The 26092-nt window shown below is 51.5% G+C and overlaps 2 protein-coding genes across 3 annotated transcripts; one reads left to right on the top strand and one right to left on the bottom strand.

Annotated features, from left to right (window-relative positions):
* The first annotated feature begins 78 nt into the window (after positions 1 to 78).
* On the top strand, positions 79 to 4255 carry Sohlh1 (spermatogenesis and oogenesis specific basic helix-loop-helix 1). Of its 2 annotated transcripts, XM_052181059.1 has the most exons (8): positions 79 to 143; positions 425 to 559; positions 924 to 1071; positions 1506 to 1642; positions 1905 to 2038; positions 2646 to 2832; positions 3318 to 3391; positions 3943 to 4255. In XM_052181059.1, the coding sequence occupies exons 1-8, from the start codon at positions 79 to 81 to the stop codon at positions 4143 to 4145; spliced, it is 1083 nt and encodes a 360-aa protein (XP_052037019.1). In that variant the 3' UTR covers positions 4146 to 4255. The 2 variants fall into 2 exon arrangements, with proteins under 2 accessions (XP_052037019.1, XP_052037020.1); XM_052181060.1 differs by lacking the exons at positions 2646 to 2832; positions 3318 to 3391.
* Positions 4256 to 17799: 13544 nt separating this feature from the next.
* Positions 17800 to 23180, bottom strand: LOC127686465 (epididymal-specific lipocalin-9-like). Its single transcript, XM_052184678.1, has 6 exons — positions 23085 to 23180; positions 22643 to 22779; positions 22294 to 22367; positions 21785 to 21895; positions 21558 to 21659; positions 17800 to 17906 (listed from the first exon to the last, which is right to left on the bottom strand). Exons 1-6 carry the CDS (start codon positions 23178 to 23180, stop codon positions 17800 to 17802), a joined length of 627 nt encoding a protein of 208 aa, XP_052040638.1.
* Between the last annotated feature and the right edge of the window lie 2912 nt (positions 23181 to 26092).

The raw sequence follows: 26092 nt of genomic DNA, 5'->3' as shown, positions 1-26092 counted from the left end.
GTGGGAGGGCGCGCTGGAGGGCAGAGCTAGGGGCTATCTGTGGCTTCCGGCTTGTTGCTCCCCTCCAACTTGGTGCCAATGGCGTCCGGTGGCCACGAAAGGGCCACTGAGGATTACGGAGTCTCCAGCATTGCGGGATGCAGGTAAAATTTGGGTTGACGGGCTCTGAGAGGGTCAAGTTCCAAGGCCTTTGCCCAGGGGTGACTTACATCGTCACCTTACCTGGCACAATTAGGCAGAGCTCCCCATCTTGGCGTGGAGGGAGGGGGTGGGGAGGGGTCACGAGCTGGCCAGGTGGTGTTCCTGGATGACCCAGGCCGGTCTTACTTCTTCCAGACATCCACCCCAAATGCCCTAGTTCTCCATGTGGGGCACTGGTGCCTTTTGTGGGGTTCCTAGGTGTTCTTGGCTCTTTTCTCTGTAGCAGGACTCCTCAGCCGGAGACTCAGGACAGCTTGCAGACTCCCTCACAAAGCTCAGCCCTCTGCAGAGCTCCGGTGCCTGCTGCAGACTGGGGCCCCTGTCTTCGGAGAAACGTGGTCAGCGAGAGAGAACGCAGGTGTGGGCAGCCGCCCACGTGGGCACGCAGCGTGGGCGGGCGGTGTGCCACTGGGCTGGAGGAGTTTCAGTCTGTGGCATAGTTAGCTTACAGCCATCTGGACCAACCAGGGTTAAAACCAGATCCCCAAGTCAGTTCAGCTTTGTGGGGTAGGTCGGGTGTTACTGCGACTTGACTTGGATTCACCCTTTCACAAACCAGAGTAGAGTCGCCTCAGGGTTGTGCTGTCAGCCCAGAGTTGCGGTGTCTCCTGGGTTCCAACGGGACAGGCTGCTGCAGGGCTGAGGCTGCTCAGCCGTGGGTTCGAGAGGTTCTTTTGCTCTCTGGTGAGGGTAAGATTTTCGTTTTGCTTGTCCGGAAGCAGGAGGCGTATCTCCTTGAGCTGTGAGAGATTGCGGGCTCTTCTGCCTCAGTTTGATGGCCGGCGGGAGGACATGGCTTCTGTCCTGGAGATGTCCGTGTATTTCCTTCAGCTGGCCCACAGCGTGGAACCTAGCTGGGGGCCTCTCTCTGTGAGTCGTAAGCAGGCGGGCCTTGTCAGGCCTCTGAAGCGTGTCTATTATGGGATATCCTTGTTTAACAGCATCATGCTCTGTCGTTTTGGACCCCAGCCTTCAGCCCAAGGCGGCCACACATTCTGCACCCTCATGATACATTCAAACCATACCACTTGGGATTCTCCTTAGAGGGGAACGGGATGCCCCTATGTGATGACAGTGTGTGGGAGTTTCAGGGTCTCCATGTGTCCAGTTCTGGCCAAGAACGCTCACACTGAGACTTGTACCCTGTGAGCGCAAGACTACTTACTGCCTGATTCCCATGTACACTTGTGGTGCCTGGGTGGATACAGTCTGACTCAGTGGGGAGGGGCTGTGTGTGAGGAGTGAAGCTTCAGTGCACGTGCGACCCTGAGTTTCTGGCTGGTTTGTGTGTTTTTAAACTTCAGGTCCCCCAGCCTCCCCAGGAGATGTGGCACATGTGGCAGGGTGATGTCCTGCAGGTAACCCTGGCGAATCAGATTGCGGACAGCAAGCCAGACTCCGGGATAGCACAAGCGCCTGCTGCTGCTGCTGCTGCAGCTCGGTTGGTGTCCCTGAGGCCCGCCCATCCTTGGGTCCCGGGCTCGCTCTGAGCATGACATTAACTGCACACATCTGTGACATCGCCGTCCCTGCTCAGAAGGCTCTAGATGGTCCCTTGAGAGCTTGGGGTGACAGTACATTATACAGGGTGATCTTGTCAGCAGACTTGGGGCACTGTGAAGATGGAGAGGGGGTTGGCTCCCTCCACTTGGCTCTTCTGCTCTCTGGAGCTCTGAACTCTGCCACATCTTATACTTTTTCAGGGTTCAGGACCCCCCATGCTGTGGGATGCTGGATACAGACCAGAGCCAAGCTACTGACAGAGTGGTAGAGCTGCTGGAGAGACCTTCCTCCTGCCCTGGTAAATGCCAGAGAACATTGTCATTTAGTGAGCCAGGTGACCTATGACCCTGAAATGACTGTTGCTGTCGCGGAAAGGCTGCCTCTCCTGCCATGCCCAGAGCCTAGAACAGGGGGCTGTCTCGCCTCTGCTTGTGCTGAAATTGGGGTGGCTGTGAGGCCTGCAGCATTTCCAGTTGTACCTCCAGTGCCTGGGTGGCATCTTGTTCTTCGGTGCCAGGCCCTGGTCAGGAGGTACCAGGGAGGAACCAGGTGGGCTGCCTCTCATGCCAGTCTGCCTTCCTTGGATGTTTGGTCTCCCATCATTTGTAGTTGCCATGTCTGCAAGGCTCAGCTGGCCAGCAGGGGTTCTGAGCAGCCACGTACATGGGTGATGTGGGCATAGGCAGCTGGTCTGAGGGAGGGAGGAGCTCAAGGTCAGGAGCAGTGCTGAGGGGGACTTCTGATTGGATCCCGTGTGGGTGACCCAAGGCTGAGCGACCAACCGCTTTCCAGGGACCTGCCCTGACCCAGAGTTGACACCTGGTTTTGGACACCTCCCTGCTCGGTCACCTGCTGTCCAGTACTTCTGGCTTTCAGATACACACACTGTAGGACAGTCTTTGGCCTGAACCGTGTGGGCTAACCTGTCTTCTCCCTGTCAGAGTCTTCCAGCTTGGGTCCTGGGCTCTCACCCTGGCTTCCTCACCCATGGCAGGCAGCCACGCCCGAGCCGAGCGACTTTGTTTCTGGTGGGTCACACCAGGTGGGATCCCTGGCCAGGGACACTGAATCTCCAGGCATGCTGGCTGAGGAGGCCAACTTGGTCTTGGCATCTGTGCCTGATGCCAGGTGGGTGCTTCTGAGTCTGTGTGTCACTGGCCTGCCTTCAGCCTAGCGCTGGTCTGTGCTTTCCTCCACTTCTGGAAGCTTCTGATTCCTGACTTCTACCCCACACTGAGAGGAGGCCCAGGCTGCTGGCCCAAACCAGACTCACCATGTGGCTTTCTGATACGTGTTTCTAAAACATTTTTGTCTCCTAATTGTCTTTTGTTTGGGCTGATGGTGGAATAATTTTGTGTTTGGGGAGCACACACCAGCTGGGGTGTGGGAGGCAAGGGAGGGTGAGGCTGTGGCTGGAGGAGCTGATATGGATCTCTGCTCAGCAGAGCCCTGAGGCGCTGGCCTGTGCCCTTCAGCTATGCTTTCTCCACTTGGTCCTGTTGGAGTGAGCCTCCGTGGAATCTGAAGGGCCTTTGCAGGGTCGGGCTGGGTTTCTGTTGCGTTTCTAGTGACAAGGTGCACTTGTGGCCACTCGGGGGTCTTCTCATCTCCAGGTACACCACAGGGGCAGGGTCCGAAGTGGTGGATGGATCCTTTCTGCTGACCACCAACCCTGATTGGTGGTTGGGTGAGTGGGGCTGTGAGCCCAGGGCTGCCTTTCCCCACTGGGCCCTGGCTCTGGGCCTGTGTCCAACCAGACAGGACCAGGAGACTGTACCCAACCCCAGCTTGCTCTCTGACCCAAGGTCCCCAAATCCTCCTCCTCCACACCCCCCATCTGGTGATGATCAGGATGATGGCAGGGACTGAGGTAAAGTCTGACCACGTGCGATGACATGCGTACGTGATACGTGGACATGACTCTGTAAGTCCAGGCCGTTTTCAGTAACAGTCCTGGGTCAACACCAGGACAAGGCATGTGTTGTGCATCTCCTCAATCTCTATGATCCGGTGTTGAGTAAACTACTGTGGTTCTGGCATGGAAAGCATCTCCTAAGGCATGAGAGCAGGGCTACCAGAGTTGGCGTCATCCTACTTCACTGGGAGGAGAGAGATGGGGTTCACATTCCCTCAGAGATGGGCAATGGGCACCTAGGATGGACACGGTGGTCGCAGCACGCGAGGCCCTCCCGTGTCTGGGGTCCGTGCCTGCTTTTCTGATGTTTCCTCTCCTTCCAGGGTCAGTGGAGGGCAGAGGAGGCCCAGCCCTTGCCAGGAGCAGCCCAATGGACGGGGCAGAGCCAAGCTTCATCGGAGACCCCGAGACTTGCTCCCAGGAGCTCCAGGCTGTCCCCGCAGAGCTGTGGGGCTTGGATTTTGGCAGCCCTGGCCTGGCCCTGAAGGATGAAGCAGACACCATCTTCCCTGACTTCTTCCCCTGAGAGCTTAGTCCTTGCCCCATAGTTTGGTTTGTGGAGGAGAGGGGGGAGGGAGGAAGGGGTGTTGCGTCCCTTGCCTGGGAGTTGTATTTTGGGTTTGGTTTGCAGCTGCAACCTAATTTGAGGGAGGCTGGCAGGGCTGAGTGGAGTTTGTAATAAAGAGGAAAGTGGTTTTTCTGGCAGAAGCAAAATTTCCCTGGCTTTTGAGTAATTAATCCAATTCATTGGGTATATTGCCCCAACTCCATTCAGAGCACACGCAGCTGCCTGGGTCTCTGCGGAGAGGTTCTGGGCTTGGTGGGATCCCTCAATAACCCACTTCTGTGCCTTGTTCCCAGTGTCTTCCTCCTCCCTGGGCTCAGGAGTTGGGTGGGGCCTTTCTGGGGGACCCCATTGTCCTCTCCCTCAGAGCAGCATGTCCTAAGGGAAGGTTTGGTCCCCTATTACTGCCCGTCACCCCTGTACTTGCTGTACATGGGTTGTTGAGGACCCTCTGGGTCTGGCCCACACCCCTCCACACTGAGCAGCCGTGGGCAGGCTGAAGATTGGTATTTGTTTTTCTCCTGCCCTCCTGGGCAGGCTGAGGGCTTGTCCTGTTGTCAACATCTGGAGACACTCCAGGCCCCTGGGACCCCTTCCCCATGAATCCCTGGGGCCAGAGTAGCACATCCCGATTCATCTAAGAACCTTGAATGTGAGATCAGAGCTCCCACCAGGTTGCCCCCACAGCCAGTGGAATGTTTCATTAACTCCCACGAATCACTGCAGACAGGAGCTCAGGAGCAGGTGGCGTGGGATTGTGAGCGTTGAGATCATCACACAACCCCAGCAGCTAAGGGAGGAGGCCCGTGGTGGACCAAGAGCCTGAGTGCTGGCCACTGCCCAGGTGGGTGCTGAGCAGAGCTGTCCTCACCACCCAGGTCTCGTGGTCTACAGGGCTGAACACCTTGTTCAGAGGAGGGCGTGGCCTCCAGATTTCTGGCTGCCAGTGTGGCATACCCACACCAGATTCCTTGAGCACAGGAGTTGTAGCCTCACTTCCATTGTCTGACACTTGAGTTTATCCATCAATTCCAGCTGTCTGGATTCACACGTCTTCTAGAAAACTATCACATCTGTATGCGTGCATTTTCAAGGCAGGCAGGCACATGTATTTGTGCACTCATGATAGATGTGTATGCGTTTGTGTCTGTGGCATTTGCATGCCCATGAATGTTGTGTATGTGTATGCATACATGCATGGGTGTTAGGGTATGCATACATTGGTATGTGTACATAGGCTACAGAAGGATAGGTGTTGAGGTCTTCAGAGGCACAACATTTAGACCTACCCTTCTGTGTGACTGCTCCCCTGTCCTGGGACACGTCCCACAATTCACAAGCATGTGACCCTTGGCCTGTTGCTTTTTCTGGTTTTGCCAACCTAGAAGCAGGTCGTGGAAGATTTAGAAGCTGTCTTGCTCTTACCCTTCCCAGCAGATAGGCTGACTGTGGTCAGCCATCTCTGCAGCTTCTTCCCTGGACCTCTTAAATCCTAGGTGTCTCTGCTGTCAGGTGTGACCTCACCTGTGGCACCTGAGAGGGAGAGTCAGAGAACCTAACTTCCGGGGTGGAAGAAATTCCCCCAGGAGTGCCAGGATTCGGGTGGTCTCTCCTTCCTCAGCCAGTGCTAAGAATGAGCCTGAGGCCCAGCCTGGCTTGTGGGAGGAAGCAATACGAGGTCACAGACCCTGCCTGATCAGGTGTTGAGAGACCACAGGGCTTGGGACAGCAGGGGCACAACCCCCAGGGTCCTGGGACCGAGGTCAGCTTTCTCTCAGTAGTACTTCAATGTAGGAGAGTTGGGGACTTCAGACCCTACCCCTCATGGCATAGGAAAAGGACTCAGATGTTTGGCCATGGTGTCTACTTCTGTTGGGCTCTGTGGGTGTGGGTGTGGTTCCTTGTGTGGCCACACTTTGCCCCCTCCCCCAAACTATTAGTCTGACTAGCTGAGGTTGCCGTAGGTCCTGTCTAGCTGGGTTTAGGAGGCTGTGAGTAGCTACCTCAGACACTCTGAGGCTGATGGTTGTGGGCCCCAGCCTGTGTGGTCTGCTCCAACACTGTTCCAGGATCCATTTCCTCCTGCAGGACCCTAGAATCTCTCACTTGAATCCTCCCAGGCCCCAGAGTGTGAACCTGGCCACAATCCCTGAGAATCAGCCCCTCCCTCTGCGTGAGGACCACCACAAGGACAGCTGCTGGAGGAAAAGGGCCCAGCTGCCTGGAAGCTGGGTTCTGGGGTGTTCACAGGCACATTTCATCATTACCACTGTCATCTCCCAATGCTCTGCAACTACCGTACCCCCAAAGCTTGGGGACATGGAGTCTGCTGGCATGAAGGGCACACTGCAGTGCTGCCTTCTCTGTGGGGTTTCCTCAGAATGGTGTCTCAGGGTGGGAATCCCAGCGAGGTGGGAGGGGGCCACACTAGCTCCCCTCATACTTTGCAGGGGGCCAGGAATCATTCAAAGGTACTGTTCATGATCACCCTTCAGACCCCCGAGTGAGGTGCCCTCTGGAAACCTTCAGGCTGCTGGATTCCTTTGGAACCCCCAATGGTTTGGAGCAGCAGTGCCTGTGAGTGTGACTTCAGCCCATTTTGAGAGCTCGTCAGTGCCTAGAGACTATGAGAGAGGCTTGGGGAGGGGTTAGGACTTCTCCATCTGTGAGCCTCAGCACAGGTTTGAAGAAAGCCTGTGTGCTTTGTGTGTGTGTGTGTGTGGGGGGGTGCTGAACCATGGAAGTGCTCAAGAGTATCAGGGCCTTCTGTGGGGTCTTTGCAGTCATGGGCTTCAAGGGCGGTTGTGGGAAGGGGAGTTAGGGCAGTTGGAAGTGTGCCTCATTCTACTCCAAACCTCTCCAGCAAGGCCACACAGTTCTGTGAAACCCTCCACCCCTGCTTCCATGAGGCCCATGTCCCCTTTGTGTGTAATGCTAAATTCATATCCGGAGCTCAGAAAGGAGGGATGGGGGAGAACAGGTTTGCCTGTGTTCCTGACAATTGGGGGATCCCCACAGGAACAGACATCTGGATTTTGGAAGCTCTGAGGGTGTCCTTTGGCAGAATAGTGAGGCTATAGAGGTGTGTGTGTGCATTGTGGGGCATGTGCATGCAGGGGTGTGTGTGTGCAGGCATGTGCGTGTCTCACAGGTACACATGGGTATATGCACATGTGTGTGTATGCGTGCATTCTGGGCTGTGCTTCCGTACCGTGTCTTCTCTTGGCTGTTGTTCTTGGCAGGCATCTGAAACCGTAGATAGAGAAATATAATTGCTGCATCCTGGTTCCTGGGCCCCAGTTGTCCCTGCCTTCAGGCGTCCCCCTCCGTGTGCTTGCCTAGTGCTCCCCATGCTCTGCAGGTCCCCCCACAACTTTCAGCCAGCCAGGTGTGACCCTGGGGCTGCTTGATGAATGGTCCAGGGGCCTCTCAAGTGACATTCCCGCCTAAAGGCTGTCCTCTGAAGGTTAGCAGTCACAGAGTCTCAGGGGATGACACTCCGAGTGGCTTCCAGGGTGGTAGCTCTCTGGATTCTTTCTGGGTTTTACAGATGTGGCAGTCAGGTGATGTGGCCAGCCATCAAGTCCTGCCTGTTGCCCCCCTCGGTGTTTCCTGGTAGGTGGCCCTGGTTTGCCTCTCCCTGCCTAGTGAGGCCAGCTCTAAGTGTGGGCAGTGACATTGGTGCCCTGGCCTTCTGCGTTCAGGACTCTTGGGTCAGGACTTCGAGAGACAACTGCAGGGCCACTGGAACAGACACTGTCTAGCCTAGAACTAGCCAGCCTTGGAGCTGGAGCAGAAATGGCATTGCCAATCCTGTTCCTCGAGCCACGGTGTGCGTGGTCCTTGGGTTTGCTTCACTCCACCTACCTCCATGCTTTGTGGAAATCACAGTGAGGGAGACAGAGAGAATCAGCAGTCAGGAGCTTTAAGGATGACTGCAACAGTTAGGGAGTGCTGGTGGTCAGTAAGGGGTACCTGTTCCTGAGGCAGGAGGGAGGTCACTGGGGTCCAGTCCACATCCTCATGAGCTCATCCTGGAGACAGGTGATTGTTCCAGTGGCCCTGCAGTTGTCTCTCGAAGCCCTGGTCCCCAAACTCTAGCCTGGGCTCTTCCTGACATGACCTCATCTTGTGCCACCCTGCAGCACTTGATCAGAAGCAGGACTGTCTCCTAGACTGACAGGCCTGAGGTGGCTCTTGTCTTATTCTGAATAGCACCAGGGGGGTTTCCCTCTTCTCCCCATCCCTCTCTCCCCACCCTTGTGTGTGTGTGTGTGTGTATGTGTGTGTGTATGTATGTATGTATGTATGTATGTATGTATGCATGCGAGCACACACACACACACACACACACACACACACTTGTGTCCTAGGCAACTGCTCAGCATGTGTGGCCTGAGCTGAGCACCACAGCCTGCAGGTGGCAGTCACACACACTTGACGCTGCAGCTGCTGTGTGAAAGTGAGGCTTCAGCTCTGCCCAGGGCCCTCCGTCTCCACAGCGCAGCCTGCTCACTCAGGTACTTGCTGAAGTTGTCTGCTGTCAAGTGTGGTCTAGCAATTTCCACTGCTCCTGATCACACTCGTCCTCCCCAGGGGAGCTCATAGGTGCTACCTCGCTGCTCCTCACAGGTTTATATAACTTGTGTGCCTAAACACTGGACTTTTCGACATGTACGTAAACGTCCTATAGGCATGCTCTGCTGATCCCAGGCCTTGGTTGAGTGCATCTGTCTCATTGCCAGACCCTCCTGTCCTCCCCGACTTTCTCCTTGCTTTGGCTTCAATGCTTGCATTTTCTTTGTGAAAGTATCTTCTTATTCAAGGGTGGCCTCAAGCTCACGCTGTAGGACCTTTGCTGACCGTTCTGTATCCCCTCTCTCCAGGGCTGAGCTGAGGTACCCGCACCACACCCAGTTTATGTAACATTGGGAATCGAGCCCTGGGCCTGGAGAAAGCTAACCCAATGGTTGCCAACCGAGCTATCTCCCAGCTAACTCTCACTTTTAACTTTTACTTTTTCTGAATTCGTGTTTTGTGCTTGGTGTAATCATGTCTCCAGGCTGCATCCATTGTCTTAGGGTTTTACTGCTGTGAACAGACACTATGATCAATGCAAGTTTTATAAAAGACTTCATTTAATTGGGGCTGGCTTACAGGTTCAGAGGTTCAGTCCACTGTCATCAAGGCAGAAGCGTGGCAGCATCCAGGCAGGCAGGGTGCAGGGAGAGCTGAGGCTTCTACATCTTAGATCCAAAGGAAGCCAGGAGCAGACTGGGCATGCTCAGGCATCTAGGAGGAAGATCTCCAAGCCCATCCTCATAGTGACACACTTCCTCCAACAAGGCCACACCTTCTAATAGTGCATAGCTAGCTTTCCAATGCTTTCTTGGTCTTCCATGATCTTTGTTGAGAGAGGCACAGCAGAGAACTTCTCCTGGCTGGTCCTGGTCACATGTGCTGACTGGCGCTGATTCAGAGGAGGCCTGGCTGTTTCTGCTGGATCACGCCACCACTGAGGATTCCTGTTTGGCATCCTGACACTACTGAGCTGGACAGCTGGTATCCTGACAAACAGAGATCAGAATTGCCTCAAGGAACTGCTTCTATTCAGGTCCACACCCCCTTGTCCCATTTACTACCTTCTCTCCCCTGCCTTTCGACAATGGGCTAGAATGGGGCTGGAAGCATTTGAAAACCCTTATTAAAAGTAGGTTTTACAATCTAAGCCTACAGATGTCATTGTCACCCATGGCTGTTGTAAGTTTTACACTTCCTGTGGGTTTCCACAGATGTGATAATGACACGCCTCTGTTCTGGTGTGATGTTGGGCCACGAAGGTAGGGCAGAGACTAGAATAACTGCACAGAGGACAGGTGTGGCTGAGAGACTGGCACATGGCTTGGGCCTTGGCACGAGGAAGCAGGTCCTAGAGATTAGATAAAACTCAGGTGTCTGCCAGGCCTAGTGAGAGCAAACTGTTGGAGGCTAGTGCCACCTTGTGGCAGCTCTCAGAGCTGCAGGTCCTGCTTCTCACCTCCTGCTATAGCCATGTTGACTTCTGCTCCTGCCCAGTCTGTGACCAGGGGAACCCAAGGTGCTGGCCAGGCTGGTGGTCCTGGATTTCAGGCTGGGCTATTTACTGGCTAAAAAATCTAGCAGGCTATCCTTGGTCCCTTGGGTGGCCGGTGTGAATACACAGGAAAAGACAAGGGTTCTGGGTTCCAAACTCTCCTGACTTCATCACATAGGCCACCAGCCTTTGTGTCTGAAAAAAAAAAAAAAAAAAAAAAAAAGAGTTCTTTCTAAGAACACAGCAAATGCTGCACCCCACATCTTGCTGGCTGCATTTGGGGGTTCTCCTGCAGCCAATGTGCAGGCCAAGTTAAGAGCTCAAGCTGCTGGCCTGGCCTGGGGTGCCTGAAATCTTGGCTCTGGTCCACCAGGGCCTTGGCGTCTATCACTACCTAAGATGGCCACCCAGGCATCACAGTACCTAGGGAGTCATCCCTGCTGGGCATACCCAGGCAAGAGCACACAGCTCCAGGCTGAGACAGCTCCGTCCGGGGGCTGCCAGCTGGGGCTAGCGAGGTGTTCTCCATCCTTGCCTCTTCTCTTTCGTGTTGACCACCCAGGTAAGACTCCTGCTGCACCGCCTCCCTCACCCGCCTGTACTGGGCCTGCCCTTCCAGCCCCTGCGGAGACGGCCTGCTCCCCTCTAAGAGCTCCACCTCCAGCTGCCCAGGGGCCTTTCCTGTGCCACAGAACAACCCTGGCCCAGCATCAGCAGAAGGGGCAACATCTCGCTGTTCCTGGTTCTGGGGAGAGTTGGGATTTACTAGTCCAAGGATGCTGCCTGTGATAGCTTTTCTTGGTTGTTCCCTTGACTACACCTGGAATTAAGTAAAACACCTACAGGGATCTTTCGTTTTGTTTGTTTCTTTTGTTGTTGTTTTTCTTTTTAAATATTTTTATTTTCTATATTCATTGTTTACATTCCAAATGATTTCCCCTTTCCCAGATCCCCCCTCCCTGTTGTTGTTTTTCAAGACAGGGCTTCTTTGTATAGTTCTGGTTGTCCTAGAACTTACTCTATAGACCAGGCTATCCTTGAATTCACACCTGATTCTGCATCCCCAGTGCTGGGACGAAAGGTGTGTACCACCACCACCCAGCTGAGGGATTTTTTTTCTTAAATCATTTGAGGTGGGAAAACCTTTTGTTTGTTTGTTTGTTTGTTTTTCTGAGACAGGGTTTCTTTGTGTAGCCCTGGCTATCCTAGAACTAGCTCTATAGACCAGACAGACTGGCCTGGAATAGAGATCCTCCTGCTTTTACCTCCCAAATGTTGGGATTAAAGGCATGCACCACCATCACCTGATGGGAAAATGCACTTTTAATCCAGAGGTGAGAAGATGCACCTTTAATCTAGGCCCTATTTTCTGTTGGCAGCCTATATAAAGGACACAGAAGGAGGAAGCTTGCTTTCTCTTTGATTACTAAATTTATTCTTTTTTATTTTTTAAAGATTTTTATTATTATTATATGTAAGTACACTATAGCTGTCTTCAGACACTCCAGAAGAGGGCATCAGATCTCTTTTACCGATGGTTGTGAGCCACCATGTGGTTGCTGGGATTTGAACCTAGGACTTCTGGAAGAGCAGTCAGTGCTCTTGACTGCTGAGCCCCAAGCTTCCAAACTCCAGCCCCCAAATTACAGTTCAGATGGCTGTGATTTGAACCAGTGGCTGTGATTTGAACCAGGGTCCTTAGGATCTACAGTCAGTGTCCTTACCATCTGAACCACTGCTCCATCCACCTGTTAGGAGGTTTTACTTTATTTTTTATTAGATATTTTCTTTATTTACATTTCAAATGCTATCCCCTTTTCTGGTTTCCCCTCCGAAAACCCCCTATCCCACCCTCCCCTCTCCCTGCTCACCAACCCACCCACTCCTGCTTCCCTGTCCTGGTATTCCCCTATACTGGGGCATTAAACCTTCTCATGACCAAGGGCCTCTCCTTCCTTTGAGGTCCAACCAGGCCATCCCTGCTACACACGCAGCTGGAACCATGGGTCCCTCCGTGTGTACTCTTTGGTTGGTGGTTTAGTCCCTGGGAGCTCTGGGGGTACAGGTTGGTTCATATCGTAGTTCCTCCTATGGGGCTGAAGGCTCCTTCATCTCCTAAGAAGTTTTATTTTATTAATTATGATTCGTTTATTCTCGAGGATTCCATAGATGGATATAATGAAATATGATACCTTCCCACACGTCTGCCTCCAGTTCCCCTTGTCTCCCCCAACATGCCCTCCCATCCTTTGTTTCTTTCTTTCTTTTGAGAAGCTGTTAGGTTCCATTAGGTCTGCCTGTAAGCACACGAATGTGGCCCATCTAATGGAGGATGGGAAACCCACTAGTAGCCGTACCTACGGTTTTCCCTCTCCCAGAAGCTATGCATGTTTCAGAGCTCCTCACTAAGGATCCAGGTCTGAAGAGCACCTTGCCCTGTCTATGACAGGATTTTGCCCGGGTTGATCTTATGCAGAGATCTGTAATTTCTGTGCAATGGTAAGAGCAGTAGCCTTGTCATGGGTGGGAAGAGAATCTCACAGCCCCTCCGCCAATCCTCCAGCTCTTCAGAGATGACCCTGAGTGTTGGCATGAAGGGATTTGATAATGTCGTCCTTTATACGATTGAACACTTAATTTTTTTCTTTTCTTTTTCTTTCCTTCCTTCTTTCTTTCTTTCTTTCTTTCTTTCTTTCTTTCTTTCTTTCTTTCTTTCTTTCTTTCTTTCTTTCTTTTTCTTGATTTTCGAGACAGGGTTTCTCTGTATAGTCCTGGCTGTCCTGGAACTCACTCTGTAGACCAGGCTGGCCTCAAACTCAGAAATCCGCCTGCCTCTGCCTCCCAAGTGCTGGGATCACAGGCGTGTGCCACCACTGCCCAGAGAACACTAAATTTCTTGTTCTCAGTACTTTGACCAATTATACATTTTTGCATTCACCTCTGTTCAGTTAAAAAAAAAAAGGCCTGTCTAACCCATGTGCAGAGCAGGCTAGCTCTACGGGATAACCAGTAATATTTTGAAGGCAATTGGACACTGTGATCATTGAGGAAGGAACAAGAGCAGGTCCCCCTGTGGCACATGCTCCCCAGTTATGAGCTATTTACCAGGGTTATGGTGCCATGCCTGAAATCCTCTCCTGTAGAACAGACATCCAGTCAAACCAGAAATTTATTACTTATCCCATAATAGTAATACCACTGTTACACCAAGTGACACATCTGTCTGGAAGGTCAGTATTGTAATATCTGTCTGGAAGGTCAATATTGTAACATGCAAATCCAGCACTGGATAAAGCCACTGATATTTTTCTCTCTCTCACCATCCTGCATGATGTATTCAAGCACCATAAAAACTATCCAGTAGGAAGCTTCGTGACCATTTTGAGATGAGCTTCTCTATCTCCTGTAGCCAATGGATGTAGTGTTTTCAGCAATAGCATCTTACCATGTAGTTACGGTGGGTAACCAAGGGCAATGCAGATTAACTAGTGTTGGTGTTGGGGCCTTTGTCCTCAGTGAGCGTAGGGAGGCATCCCAGACCTTGCACTGTTATTTAATAATCATGTTTTCTGGGACTGGCATTGTTCACCCATTGTAAGGTAATTCTAGTTGAACTCTTTTTAAAGTTGTACTTTGAAATTATCTTATTAACTAGTAGGTGTCGCTAGAGTTTGTACTAAATCTAATCTTTCACTGGCAGCTTGCACGTTGTGGTGTTCTAGCACAGTTCAGAGTCCAGCTGAGACCTCCAGCCTGTAGCTGAGTGACTACTGCATACTTGGGCTAGCTGGACCACAGCCTGTAAGACATTCCAATTAATTTCATATACACGTTCCTCTAGAGAACCCAGACTAAAACAGATTTTGCTACTAGAAATGTTTCTAGACCAACAGTAGTATAAGGATGGATTTTTAAGTGCCTGGAACAGGCTTTCTGATTTGCCAACACCTACAGTTCCTGAAGTCTCTTCAGTTCCTGAAGGCTCTTCAGTTCCTGAAGGCTCTCCATGAAGCCTGGAGAGCACTGAAAGCCTATGGTGTGAACTGGTTACAAACTTAAGGAGACCGATGCACTTGATTCTCCTGACTTGACAATCGTGAAGGGCAATGGTGACTTGGTGACTGTATATAAACTTTTGACAGTTTGTGGGAAAATGATACTGCTGACTGGTTACTCCTAACACCTCTTGATAAACTGATTAAGGGAAAGGATGAACTGCATAATAAAATTCACCAACTTGTAGCAGCTCAGAATATAGGAAGGACAACAGTGAACTCACTGGTAAAACTAACCAGCTCCAGATGCACACCGGTAGTCTAAAGGTTTCCTAGTGCCCTGGAAGAGAATCTTCCCTCCAGCAGCCTCGGAGTCAAAGCCAAACAGACGTACTCATTGTAAAATTTGCTAAATTACAGTGGAAATTCAAGGCCCAGCCTTGAAGGGTGTTGGTGGTTAACGCAAAGGCGATGGTTTGTAAAGCATGGGATCCAGTTACTTGGGTAGGATGTGTGGGAGGACCTACTGAAGCTGAGAACTCTGAATCCTGCCCCCCCCCTTCTCAAGGGTTTATCTCACCTGAGGAAGCAGTTGCTCCGCCCTCAGAAGAAGGTGTACTCACACCCCCACCCTCTGAAATGTCGCCCTTTTCACCTTTGACTGAGATTCATCCTTTGTTGTCTGCAAAACCAGCAGCGACTTTCTCTGAAGGAAATGCCGGGCACGCCCATACTGATGTCCCTCAGGGCCCACCAATAGTTGCCTCTAGACCTGTAATCAGACTTCAGGTTAAGCTCCTAGAGGGGCGGTAGGAAGCGTAGTCCATGAGGAAGTGCGCTACACTAAGGAGCTTAATGAGTTTGCTAATTCAAGCAGGAGTCTGGGGAATATGTGTGGGAATGGATTTTATCTTATTTTAATTTTTTAAGATTTATTTATTTATTATATGTAAGTACACTGTAGCTGCCTTCAAACACACCAGAAGAGGGCATCAGGCTTTGTTACAGATGGTTGTGAGCCACCGTGTAGTTGCTGGGATTTGAACTCAGGACCTCTGGAAGAACAGTGCTCTTAACTATGAGCTATCTCTCCAGCCAGGGAATGGATTTTAAGGATGATTGTTGTGGGATGTTCACTAGAGAAGACTGCCTGGACGTGGGTTTAAGCCAATGGAAAGTCTTTATTAGCCAGCCAGCAATTACACTGAGTGTTTGGGATCCCAGTGTGCTGAGCCTTTCTCGGCGTGAGTGTTTAAGCATAACCTTGTCTTGCGTTGACACACTTCAGTTGACAAGAACAGTTAGTCAGAAGCAGAGCTGTAGAAACTCTATAGAGCTGTAGAAACACTACATGAAAAGACTTTCCCAGAACTATGGACTTTGATGGATTAGGTCTTTGCTTTCCTTTGGCAGGTGGTGCTGTCTGTGTGCTGTTTTACAGCCTGAATGGTCTCCCATCATGGAGTCAGTTGTGCTAAGGCCTGGGTCCCTCTTATAGCAATGTTGTGGGGCTCCCACCAGAGAAGACCACTCGGAAACAGTCTATGAGATCAGTGTAAGTCTTTATTGCAGCCACCTGGTAACTACATCTTGGTACTTGGGACCCAAATACAGAGGTGAGCCTTCCTCAGGGTCATATTGAAGCAAGAAAACCATATCCTGGCTGGAAAGTCCTTAAGGTTTCCTTCATACAGCTACAGGCTAAGCAAACACTTACAAAATTCCCGATTAGCAACAATAGGGAAGTCAGGCTGACTGACTGTTAGAAAGAGCCCAAGGCCTTGAGTTGTTCCCCCCCCCCCCAAACTGTTTTTCTTGGGCTCCCTTACAGTTACTGATACTTTATTCAGCAAGTCAAAGTTCATCTAAGGTGCCAAAATGGAGGCATCAGAGACAACATTGTCACTGTGGAAGAAACATAATCGGGATCAGTCAGAGTTTATTAACGTGGGCCCTTTGAGGGAGATTCTAGGTTTAATATGGAAGCTCTCACAGTTTTTTTTTTTTTAAAAAAAAGAGGTGTCAAAGGTTTGTTTGAATAGTTGGTTGAAGCAATTGTCATAGGATGGCCTACTGATAAGGAACTGTTGATGCCTGATATCCCTTGGTTTAGTGTTGATGAAGAAATTTTAAGGCTCCGGGAAATTGCAATGCCAGAGCAGGTACACTGTGTAAAACTATATCCTCCACAATGGGAAGGCCCAGAAGACATGCCATTCGTGAATCCTATGAGATGCAAACTGTCGAGAGGAATACCAGCACATGTGAAGAGCTTTGTTGTCTTTTGTCTTGTGCCAGACTGTAGGGCTGGAGATGCTGCTGCTCAGCTGAATGAATTAAATGCTGTAGGTTTAATTGGGCCAAAGGTAACGGGCCAGAGGGCAGTAGTGAACCGTGAAAGGCGAGCTGATTGTAGATGTCATAATGGGCAGCACAGACTAAACAATGTCTGACCGTGAGTAATAGTCGACCCGTAGTGGTCAGGTCAAGACAAAGTGAACTCGGAGGTGGCGTCACTCATCAGTCATGGTGTTTCCAGGCACAAAATAGATGAGAAGCCTTATTGAAGTTTTGTTTGGTATGTATACGTGAAAAAATATTAGGACAAATAAAGGCCACATTGGATCATGGCAAAGGAAATCTTGGCCCATGAAGCAATTTCGAGACTAAACCAATTTCCTGACTTGAGCCAGTTTGCAGACCCAGAATCCCTTCAATGTAGGGACGTCAAGATTCCCCTGAGGAGGGACCTTGATAAAGTAACTAAAAGTTTTATTGTTAGCCTTTTTCCAGTCCTTTCCCAGAGAGACCTATGTATGACCTTTGTCAAGGGTAACTGTACACTGGGGAGAAAGGAAACCATCAGACTCTCCAGAGTCTACTGGATTCTGGTTGTGAATTGTCTCCCAAGAGACATTGTGGCCTCCAGTTAAAGTAGGGGCTTATGGACGCCAGGTGATTAGTGGAGTTTTGGCTGGTCTGACTCACAATAGGTATAGTGGGTCCCTGAATTCATCCTGTGGTTATTTCCCCAGTCCCAGAATGTAAAATGGAGATAGATAGATATAGAAGTTGGCAGGATCCTCACATTGGCTCCCTGACCTGTGGAGTGAGGACTGTTATGGTTGGAAAGGCTAGATGGAAGTCTTTAGAGTTGCCATTGCCAGGGAAAATAGTGAATCAAAAAACAGTATTGCATCCCTGGGAGAACTGCAGAAATTAGTGCCACCATCAAGGACTTGAAAAACGCAGGGGTGGTGGTTCCCACCATATCTCCCTTTAACTCTCCTATCTGGCTAGTGCAGAAGACAGATGGATCATGAAGAACGACAGTTGACTATCAAAAATTCAATTAAGTAGTGTCTCTGATTGCAGCTGCTTTACTGGATATGGTGTCTGTACTTGAGCCAATTATCACATCTCCTGGTGTGGATCTCGGGTTTGTTGTGGGTCCTGGGATCTGTCGCTTACACGGAGTCTGCAGCCCACGTTTCCCTTTCATGGTGTGAGAATGCAGCTACATGCCAGCCTGGAGGGGAAGGCAGGCCTAGGATGAACGCTTTAGTTCCAAGGCTGCCTCTTTGGGTCCTCGGGCAGTGCCTGTGAACTGACCTGGAGAGAGGAAGAGTCTCCCTTTGGGGCACAAGAACATCACTGCAGGCGGAGAGCAGAGCTGAGAGGGAGGGAGGGAGGGAGGGAGTGCCCGGGGCTTAATGTTGGGCTTCTTTAGGGGAAGACCTTCCCCAGGGCCATCTTTAATGAAGCAGGTCTCTGAGCCGACCTTAGCTTGTTCATATTTCTTTACTGGGGGTAGTTGTGAATGAGTACAATTTATTTTTGGGTGAACCCAGGATTATAAAATTTGGGGGAAGGGCACAGGAATATCCAGGAAGGGCAGGTCCTTGGCTAAATGCTAAGGCTGACTGAGATGCTTCGTAAACATGGAGAGGAGTTCCAGGTGCTGCATTATATGACTCACTCCCTGTGGTCCCCTCAGTTTGGGGTCTTTGTTACCAGTTCCAGAGCAGGCAGAGAGGATGGGGGGGCGCAGCTCCAATTCTGCCATCTAAGATCTCTGAGAGTCTCCGGGTGTGATCGCACCCCACCTTACCAGTTCTTCTGCCTGTCTGACAGCACAGCCCATGTGTCCTACAGCCTGGTACAGGATACACAGCTATTGATCTAGCAAATGCCCTTGGCTCAGCAAGACCCACCAGAAGCAATTTACTTTTGAGTTGGCAAGGCCAACACTGTACCTTTACAATTTTATCTCAAGAATTTATTAACTCTCCTGCCCTGTGTCATAACTTAGAAGGGATCTTGATCATTTGTCTCTTCTAGGAACTATCCCATTGGTGCACTACATTGATGACATTATGCTGACTGTGAGCAGGAAGCAGCTACTTTGGACTTGGTACCACATATGTTCCTCAGAGGATGGGAAACACACACACAACACACAATTCAAGGGCCTTCTACCTCAGTGACACTTAGGAGTCCAGTGGTGTGGGGCAACATTTATCTATTCTTGTCCTGTTTCCTTATCTTTGGGGGGTGTGGGGCGAGCTGTGGGACAAGAGCCTAGACTGTGCAGAAGACAGTGGGGACACTTGGGCCCATCTCCTTCATGCAGCACTCTAGGAGAGGACAGAGGTCTCTCAGAGCGCTGCATGTGCTGATCAGCCACTTCCTGCCATTCTTCAGGACAGCCATTACTCTGATTCCCAAGTGTAGTGATTGCTACTGTCAATCGGACAGGATCTCTAATCTTGGAAACAACCATCGAGAAGGCCTGTGCGGGAGTTTCTAGCTCACTGAGACAGAAGTACATCTCTGTAGCAGCATTCCATGGGCTGGGTCCCAGACAGAATAAAAGGTGAGTGACATTGATGAGCAGCAACATCTACCTCTCTCTGCCTCCTGAGTGACAGCTGCCTCAGGCCCCTGCTGTTGCTCCCTCACCACCACAAGGAGCCTTGCCCATGTGACCCAGAATAAACCCTCTCTTCCTTAGTCTGACTTTGCTGTGGGACAGGCTAGGCTGACTCTGCAACAGGCTTCAAATTGGCAGTTCAAGAGACTAGACCTAAATCTTTGTTTTCAAGAACTGGGCAAGTCCAGGCCTCAGAAGCTGCCCCCTCACCTGGTCTGAGGCAAGGACAATGGGTCAGCAGCAGTTTCCAGACTCCCCAGCAAGAGTTTCCAGCCCCCACACCCCAGCAATGGTTCTGGAATGTCCCTAGAGATAGAGGCAATGCTTAAGATAGAGGTCACCTCCCACCCCTGGAATCCCCCTTTAAATCAGGCCTGTGAACTCACTGGTGTGTCTCCATCTTGGTAATGGGAGACCCTAGCATGCTGGACTTCTGCAGAATAAAACAGTCTTTGCTTTTGCTTACTATTTGAGTTTGGCATATCATTCTTCAGGGAATCATGGACCCTTACAGCTGAAGGTACAAGAAAACGACACGTGAGTGGCTTCCTGCACGTCTGTCTGTGCTGTGGGTCAGCAGGCTGCACCAAATGATCCAGAGGCCGGGCTGCCTGGGAGTGCCAGGTAACTTCTACCTGGCCATTCTGCCAGTGGGCCAGGCCTCAGAAGGCGACTCAGACCCACCTGGCCCTGCTGGCCCACAGTTGGAGTTCTCCAGGGAGAGACTGCCTACTAAGAAACATCTTGAAGTAGGCCACTAGGCTCCTATGTGTGTGCATGGGTGCGTGGGCATGTGTCTGTGTGAGTGTGCTTGCACAGGTCGTGTGTGCATGTGTATATGTGAGTGTATGTATGTGAGCACATGGGCATGTTTATGTGTATATGTGTGAGTGATCCTGTATATAAGCATGCATTGCACACATGTGCATATGAATGAACACATGTATATTTGAGCACATGAGCGTGTGCATGTTCATGTGTGTCTGTGTATGTGAGTGTGTTTGCGTGTTAGAATGTGTGTTTGGTGCTGAGCATTTTGTTACTTGTGTAGGGCTGTATCTGCACTCTTTCTGTCCTTCTGAGACAGCACAGCTGGGATCACTGTGTTGCCCTCAGGAACCACACTCACTTCCTGACTCTGTTCCTCCAATCCAGCCCCTTTTCTACAATTTTGCCATCACACCTTTATATGCTGAGCCAAGGCCGGAGGCCCTGGCTTGCTGGGATGTGTCACCTGCTACAGACTGTAGTCATGAACAAAGCCAATGAGAACACCTGCACAGACAGACTGCTTGTGTGGATACAGTGTTCGCATCTCTCTGCTGCAGTCCAGGAGGGTCACTCCCAGCCCACAAAACACTGCAACTTCCACCCTGTGTGTTCAACAGTGCATGGGACAGACCCCAGCTGGGTTGCTATCACACTGGTCCCAGAGGTGGTCAGATGCTCAGCCCCTCAACTGAAGACTATCAGATCCTGTCTCCACAGAACCTCATGGGCCTGTGTGCAGGGTCCTTTAAGAGGTGACTCCGGGGCTAGTCTCTTGGCTGCTCTGTGGGTCATCTTTACTTCCATGGAGTCCTGTTCCCAAGAAAGGATCTCAAAGTGCCAAGTGCTAAATACATACTTGTTGTCATTCTGGAACCAAAGGGGGAACTTTATTTGGCAAAAGTCCTCATACACGAGGTAAGATCGTTTGGATGCCTGGGTGGCTTACATCTGATGGCAGAGGAGGAAATGCAGACACGGAAGGCCATGTGAAGACAGAGGTCTGGAGTCCAGAGATACGACCACAGGCCAGCATCAGAAAGAGGACGCCCAGTGCTGGCTCCACAGTGCCTGGACCTCAGGTCTCTGGGGTGCAAAGCTGCAAGACAATAACCCCAGCTCCGTAGTGTACTGCACACAGCATCCAGGGTCGTTTCACAGAATTTCCCACTCTTCTCAGACACACTGAGAAAGGCCCTGCTGCAGCCCAGATTCTGGGAGCACAAAGAGCTGGGTGTTCCTTTGCTTCAGCAGGACAACCCATGGATGATCAGAGCTTTGAGACTTGCAGCCCATGGTCACTCTGAGATGGACCCCCGCACCCCGCCCCCAGCTTCCCACACTGGTTCTGGGCTATCGTGCCCCGTTCCCAGAACCCCAGAGCTGCTTGTCTTACACCCAAACTAAAATTCACATACCAGAAGGCCTGGCTGGCTCCTCTAAGGCCTATAAAAAGCAAAAATCTGGGGAGACAAGGTGATGTCAGATGGTTTGCTGAGCCTCTCCCTGACCTCCAACCCCAGTCCTTAAGGCATCTGTGCAAGGCACACCAGGCTGTAAGCTGCCTTCTCAGGGCCTTTCTGAGTTAGCGAAGGGAGCCCTACCTTTCTTTGCCATGTCGATGATATTTTGTGGGCCCAGCCCATACAGTTTACAGGTGTTTATGAATTCTTTCTTGTAATTGTTGTTAAGCTCTGGGAAGCGCCCTGGGGACAAATTTGGCTTTTTTGTTGTGGGAGCAGTCCCTAGGCACCATGCCATAATGTGTCTAGGGCCCATGGAAGATGCCCTCCCAGTGGCTGGGATTCCCAAGCAGATAGGGTTGGGTTACCATAGAGTGCCAGCGCGTGGGTCTTGGTCCCGTTCTTGATGTTCTGCATGTAGAAGATGATATAGTGTCTGTAGTCAGTCTCCAAGAGCAGCACCTTGTTCTCCCCCTCATCTGCACAGAGATGTAGCTTAGCACACCCTCTGCCCTGGCACTGGGACAGCCCCTCACTTCCGCAACAAGTGCCATGTGACTTATATGACTTACGGACTCCTTCCAATGCTTGCTCTGTTAAGGCAAGCATTGGAAGGAGTGAGAGTTTGGATGCCCAGTGCTAGCTCAGGAGACCCTGGTGTGGACGTGTAGATAGCAAAGCATCATAGTCCTGTCTGTGCCTTTGTGTGCGGCCTCCACAAGCCTCAGCACAGTACTCTGGCTGTGTGGTGGTTCCAAGCTAGCAATGTCCAGAGAGAGGGCCAGGCTGAGGGCTCTTGAGGACCTAGGTTCATGGGCAGGGCCTCAGCAGAAAAGACTCCTGGCAATCAGATCAGAAAGAACAGGGTCCCACTCACAGGCAATGGAGAACTCCCCATTATTCTTAGTCTTCTCACAGACCATGGTCACAGCCACACATTCTCCTTGTATCCTGGAGGACCATGAGGGGAGAGGCTCAGAGTAAGCACCCGCCCTTTCCCCCTATCTTGGCTTCTGTGACCACTCCAGAAGGGGCCTGTCAGCTTAACTCCCTGGGGGAGCACAGAACAGAGCAACAGGTCAGGCATCCCCTGATCTCATCATCCTCAGGGAAGAGCTGGTGAAGTCCACACACTGGCCCAAGTGTGCAGATGTGTGAGTGGATGAACTTTCGGTGGGGAATGGGAACATATTCTCCCCGAGTTTCAGTTTAGGGGCGATACGCACATGAGATGGAAGTCAAACTGTAGGCTGCCGTTACTTAAGGGCTTGATGTTCCGGATGAAGAGCCTCAGGTCTCCATTTTCTTCAATGCGTGTCATGTTATTCGAGGCTATGCAATCAAGGTGCCACATCCCAGAAATCTGGAAGGAAAGGCTGAGTGGTGGGGGTCCTGTACCACCCCAGGGGCTGCTTGGCACTATGGCCTCACTCGTGGGCGAGTCCCTAAACACTAACTCTAAGCTGGGACCTCCTTCTGCCAGTTTAGCCCCCATCTGTCCCATTTCTCCCAAAGCTCCTTCTGCACCCTATGGTTGCCACCATGGCTGGGAATGTGAGGGACGCTCATGGCCCAGACACTCTTTTCCAGGTCAGGCCCCCCCCACCCAGTAAAGTGGGACAGGTGCTCTTCACAAAGCCTGGCCTAACCCTAGGAGGCTCGGCCCACCCTGTCCAGGTTGAAGTTTCTCCGTGCAGCAGTCTGCAGGTTGATCTGTGCGGTGGCCAGGCTCAGCGCCAGGCCCAGCACTAGTAGCAGTACCATGCTCGCTGGTAGACACCTTGGCTGGCATCTCCCTTATGCCCCTTTCTGCTCTGCGGTTGTCAACCTGTCCACACACATCCTGTGCCCTGTTGGAAGGCAGCCAAAACCCCCATTTCGCTGGTCTAGAGCCACAGAACCCACTTGAATTGATGTGTCGCTGGGTCAGAAAGTGACAGGGGAAGTTGGGAACAACAGGATTTGGCCATCAGGTCCCTGGACCCAGGCCAGGCTGCTGAGACTACGTGGGAGACTCTGAGTCCTTGCTCTGTGTGTCTAAGCTCAGCCCCCCCCCTGCCCCCAGTGTTGGAGTCCTGACCTCAGTGGTTTTCTGTTTGAGGCCTTTGCCTCCTTACAAACCATCGTCTTGGTTTGCAGTTCAAGCTGGCAGCAGAGCCAATCACCATCCGTGGAGGATCCCTGAAGGAGTGTGGCTACAAAACTCCAGAAAAGACCCTGAGTGAGGGGTACTCATGGCGTCAGCCCCTGAGCTGAGGGGTCCTGAGAGCAATGTTCTGGAGTTTGAGGGTACAGTGGTTCAGGAACACAGACACAGGGTCAGATGTGTTCCTGTCCCAGCTGGAGACTTGCCGTGGGAGGTGGTGGTGAAATGTGTTCTGGAAATGTCTGCACAGCTCCACCAGGTGGGTCACAGGTCTCTGGCTCCCACTGCCTCCAGACACTGGTGCGTTGGTGGCACTGAAAGAAAGACTATTCCTCTGCCTGAATAAGGTTGAGCTTGGCGGCCAGGGCCGGAAGAGCTCAACACCCCAGCAATCCAGTGGGCAGACACCTGCTGGTTGCCACTTCCCTACGTGGGTAGTTCTGCCATCGGTCTGCCCAGACTGATGTGGTTCTGAGATAAAGGGTGGGAACTCAACAGTCTCCAGGTACCAGGCAAGTTCTCAAGTGTTGTTAAAATCACTTGAGTGTTGTTAAAACCACACAGTTAATATCAATGATAGGCTGTTGGACATCTAATCATCCTTACTGGGGATCATTTTCCTACAAAAATGTTAGGACAGGGAAGTATAATTCCAGTGCTGTTGAACTCTCCTCTGCTTCCCCAGCTGCTTTGAGCAAAAGAACTCTCAGTCCAGCCACTTACATTACTCCACACAGGCTGTTGAGCCCTTGCCGGTTCTAGTCTAAGCTTTAGTCTAACCCAGGACTGTTTGTGCTGGACTTTTTCCTGCCACAAGCCTTGGAGTACTCCCGGTGAGTCCATGTACCTTGTGGCCTAGCAGATGGACTCCTGTGGGTCATAGAAAAGAAACAGTGCTGTGATTGGTACAGACACAAACCTTCATTTGCATAACAACTTTGCTATGACTGGAATGAAGCACCCCAAAGCACCCGGATCACTGGCGGGATAGCCGTCTGACAGAACATCCTTTGCTGCCTACTCTGGTATTGCAGCATATGGCAGAGTAAAAACTTTCTCTTGAATGTGACTTTTGTTGTTGTTTGTAAGTTTGTTTGAGACAAGGTTTCATGTAGCCAAGATGACCTTGAATTCTTGGCCATCTTGCCTCCACTCCCCAGCTTCTGGCATTTCAGGCATACGCCACCACGGTGTCTTGCCTATAGTCAGTGAGGGTTGATCGAGCTCAGTCACACAAAAAAGAGAAGTGAGAGGCAATGGAACATCAGCGGCACCAGACGCAGTGGGGCTGACGAAACTGCACAAGTGGCAGAGCAGCCAGCTGCTTCACAGTTGACTGTGACTGCTGCGGAGCATTGGGCAGGCCAAGCTACAAAAGCATCAGAGCCTCTGGCTGCATAGACACCTGCAAAGCAGCCATGCTGGTGGGAGGTGGCCAGCGGTGGCGGCGGCGGCGGCGGCGGCGGCGGCGGCGGCGGCAGCGGCGGCGGCGGCGGCGGCAGCAGCAGCAGCAGTGGCAGCAGTGGCAGCAGCAGCTTCCTTCTCTGATGGCCACAGCTGTGATAGTGGCCATAGTTAACAGGAGGCCCTGAACTATTTAAGGGCTCATCCTAGTCAGAAATAAGAGAAGAGATGGAAGTCAAGGTAGGATGGTGGGCTGAAGCTGAAAGCTGTAGAGTCAGAGAAGAGTTACCTGAGTCTGTGGGCACCAGAAACGTTCCCAAGAGCTGCCAAGGCTATGGAACCACGGGCCCGAGACGCCCCTGGCCTGGGAGCTCAGAGTCCTTACTTTATAAGCTGCACAAAGCTATAATGCTGGAAGGACTTTAGGGTCCTACCTAAAGCTACCCAAGAGCTGAGACACTAGAGGGCGCCACCAGCTGTGGCTCCTAGCTGATATTTGCTGTAGAATACCCAAGGAAACAAAGTTGCCAAGGCCAGCCCTTGGACTATACAGTAGAGCAAAGGACCCCAACAAGATGATTTATAGCAGGTCCATAAGTCCTAGGAAAGATGCCTGCCATGGCCCATCTGAGGGAAGGAGGAGATAGGGCTGGGCAATGGTTTGTTCCTGTGTGCGCAGCCATAGATGCTCCAGGAGTATGCAGAAGCCACAGACCACTCTGCAGGTCTCTGTGGCCCTCTCCCAAGCAGGTTTTCTGTCAGACAATGGCATAGGTCAGTCATGTGGGTCACAGAGGGACTTTCAGAAAGGACAAGACTCATGCTTCAGGCGAGTAATACATGGTGAGCATCTCTCTCTTCCTGAAAGACAATGTGTAAGCTTTCCTTCTAGGTCCGGTGTGGAGAGTCCAGCTGTGGGTGGGTGTGGGAAGATTTGCTTTGTCGTGGGCGAGCATGGTGCGAGGAGCATTCACGTGGGTGAGCCGTTCTCTTCGTGCGGCACAGAGGCTCCTGTCACACTGATCTGCTACCTCCTACTCATCTAACCCCAGGAGACACAGCCGTCCTGTGTCTGTTCTCGGCTGAGAGAAGACAGGGACAGGCCCAGCTCAAGGGTCAAAGGTGC

Source organism: Apodemus sylvaticus, chromosome 5 (genome assembly GCF_947179515.1).
Source record: "Apodemus sylvaticus chromosome 5, mApoSyl1.1, whole genome shotgun sequence".
In the NCBI taxonomy this organism is placed as follows: Eukaryota; Metazoa; Chordata; class Mammalia; order Rodentia; family Muridae; genus Apodemus; species Apodemus sylvaticus.
This window is presented reverse-complemented; position numbering and strand designations above follow the sequence as displayed.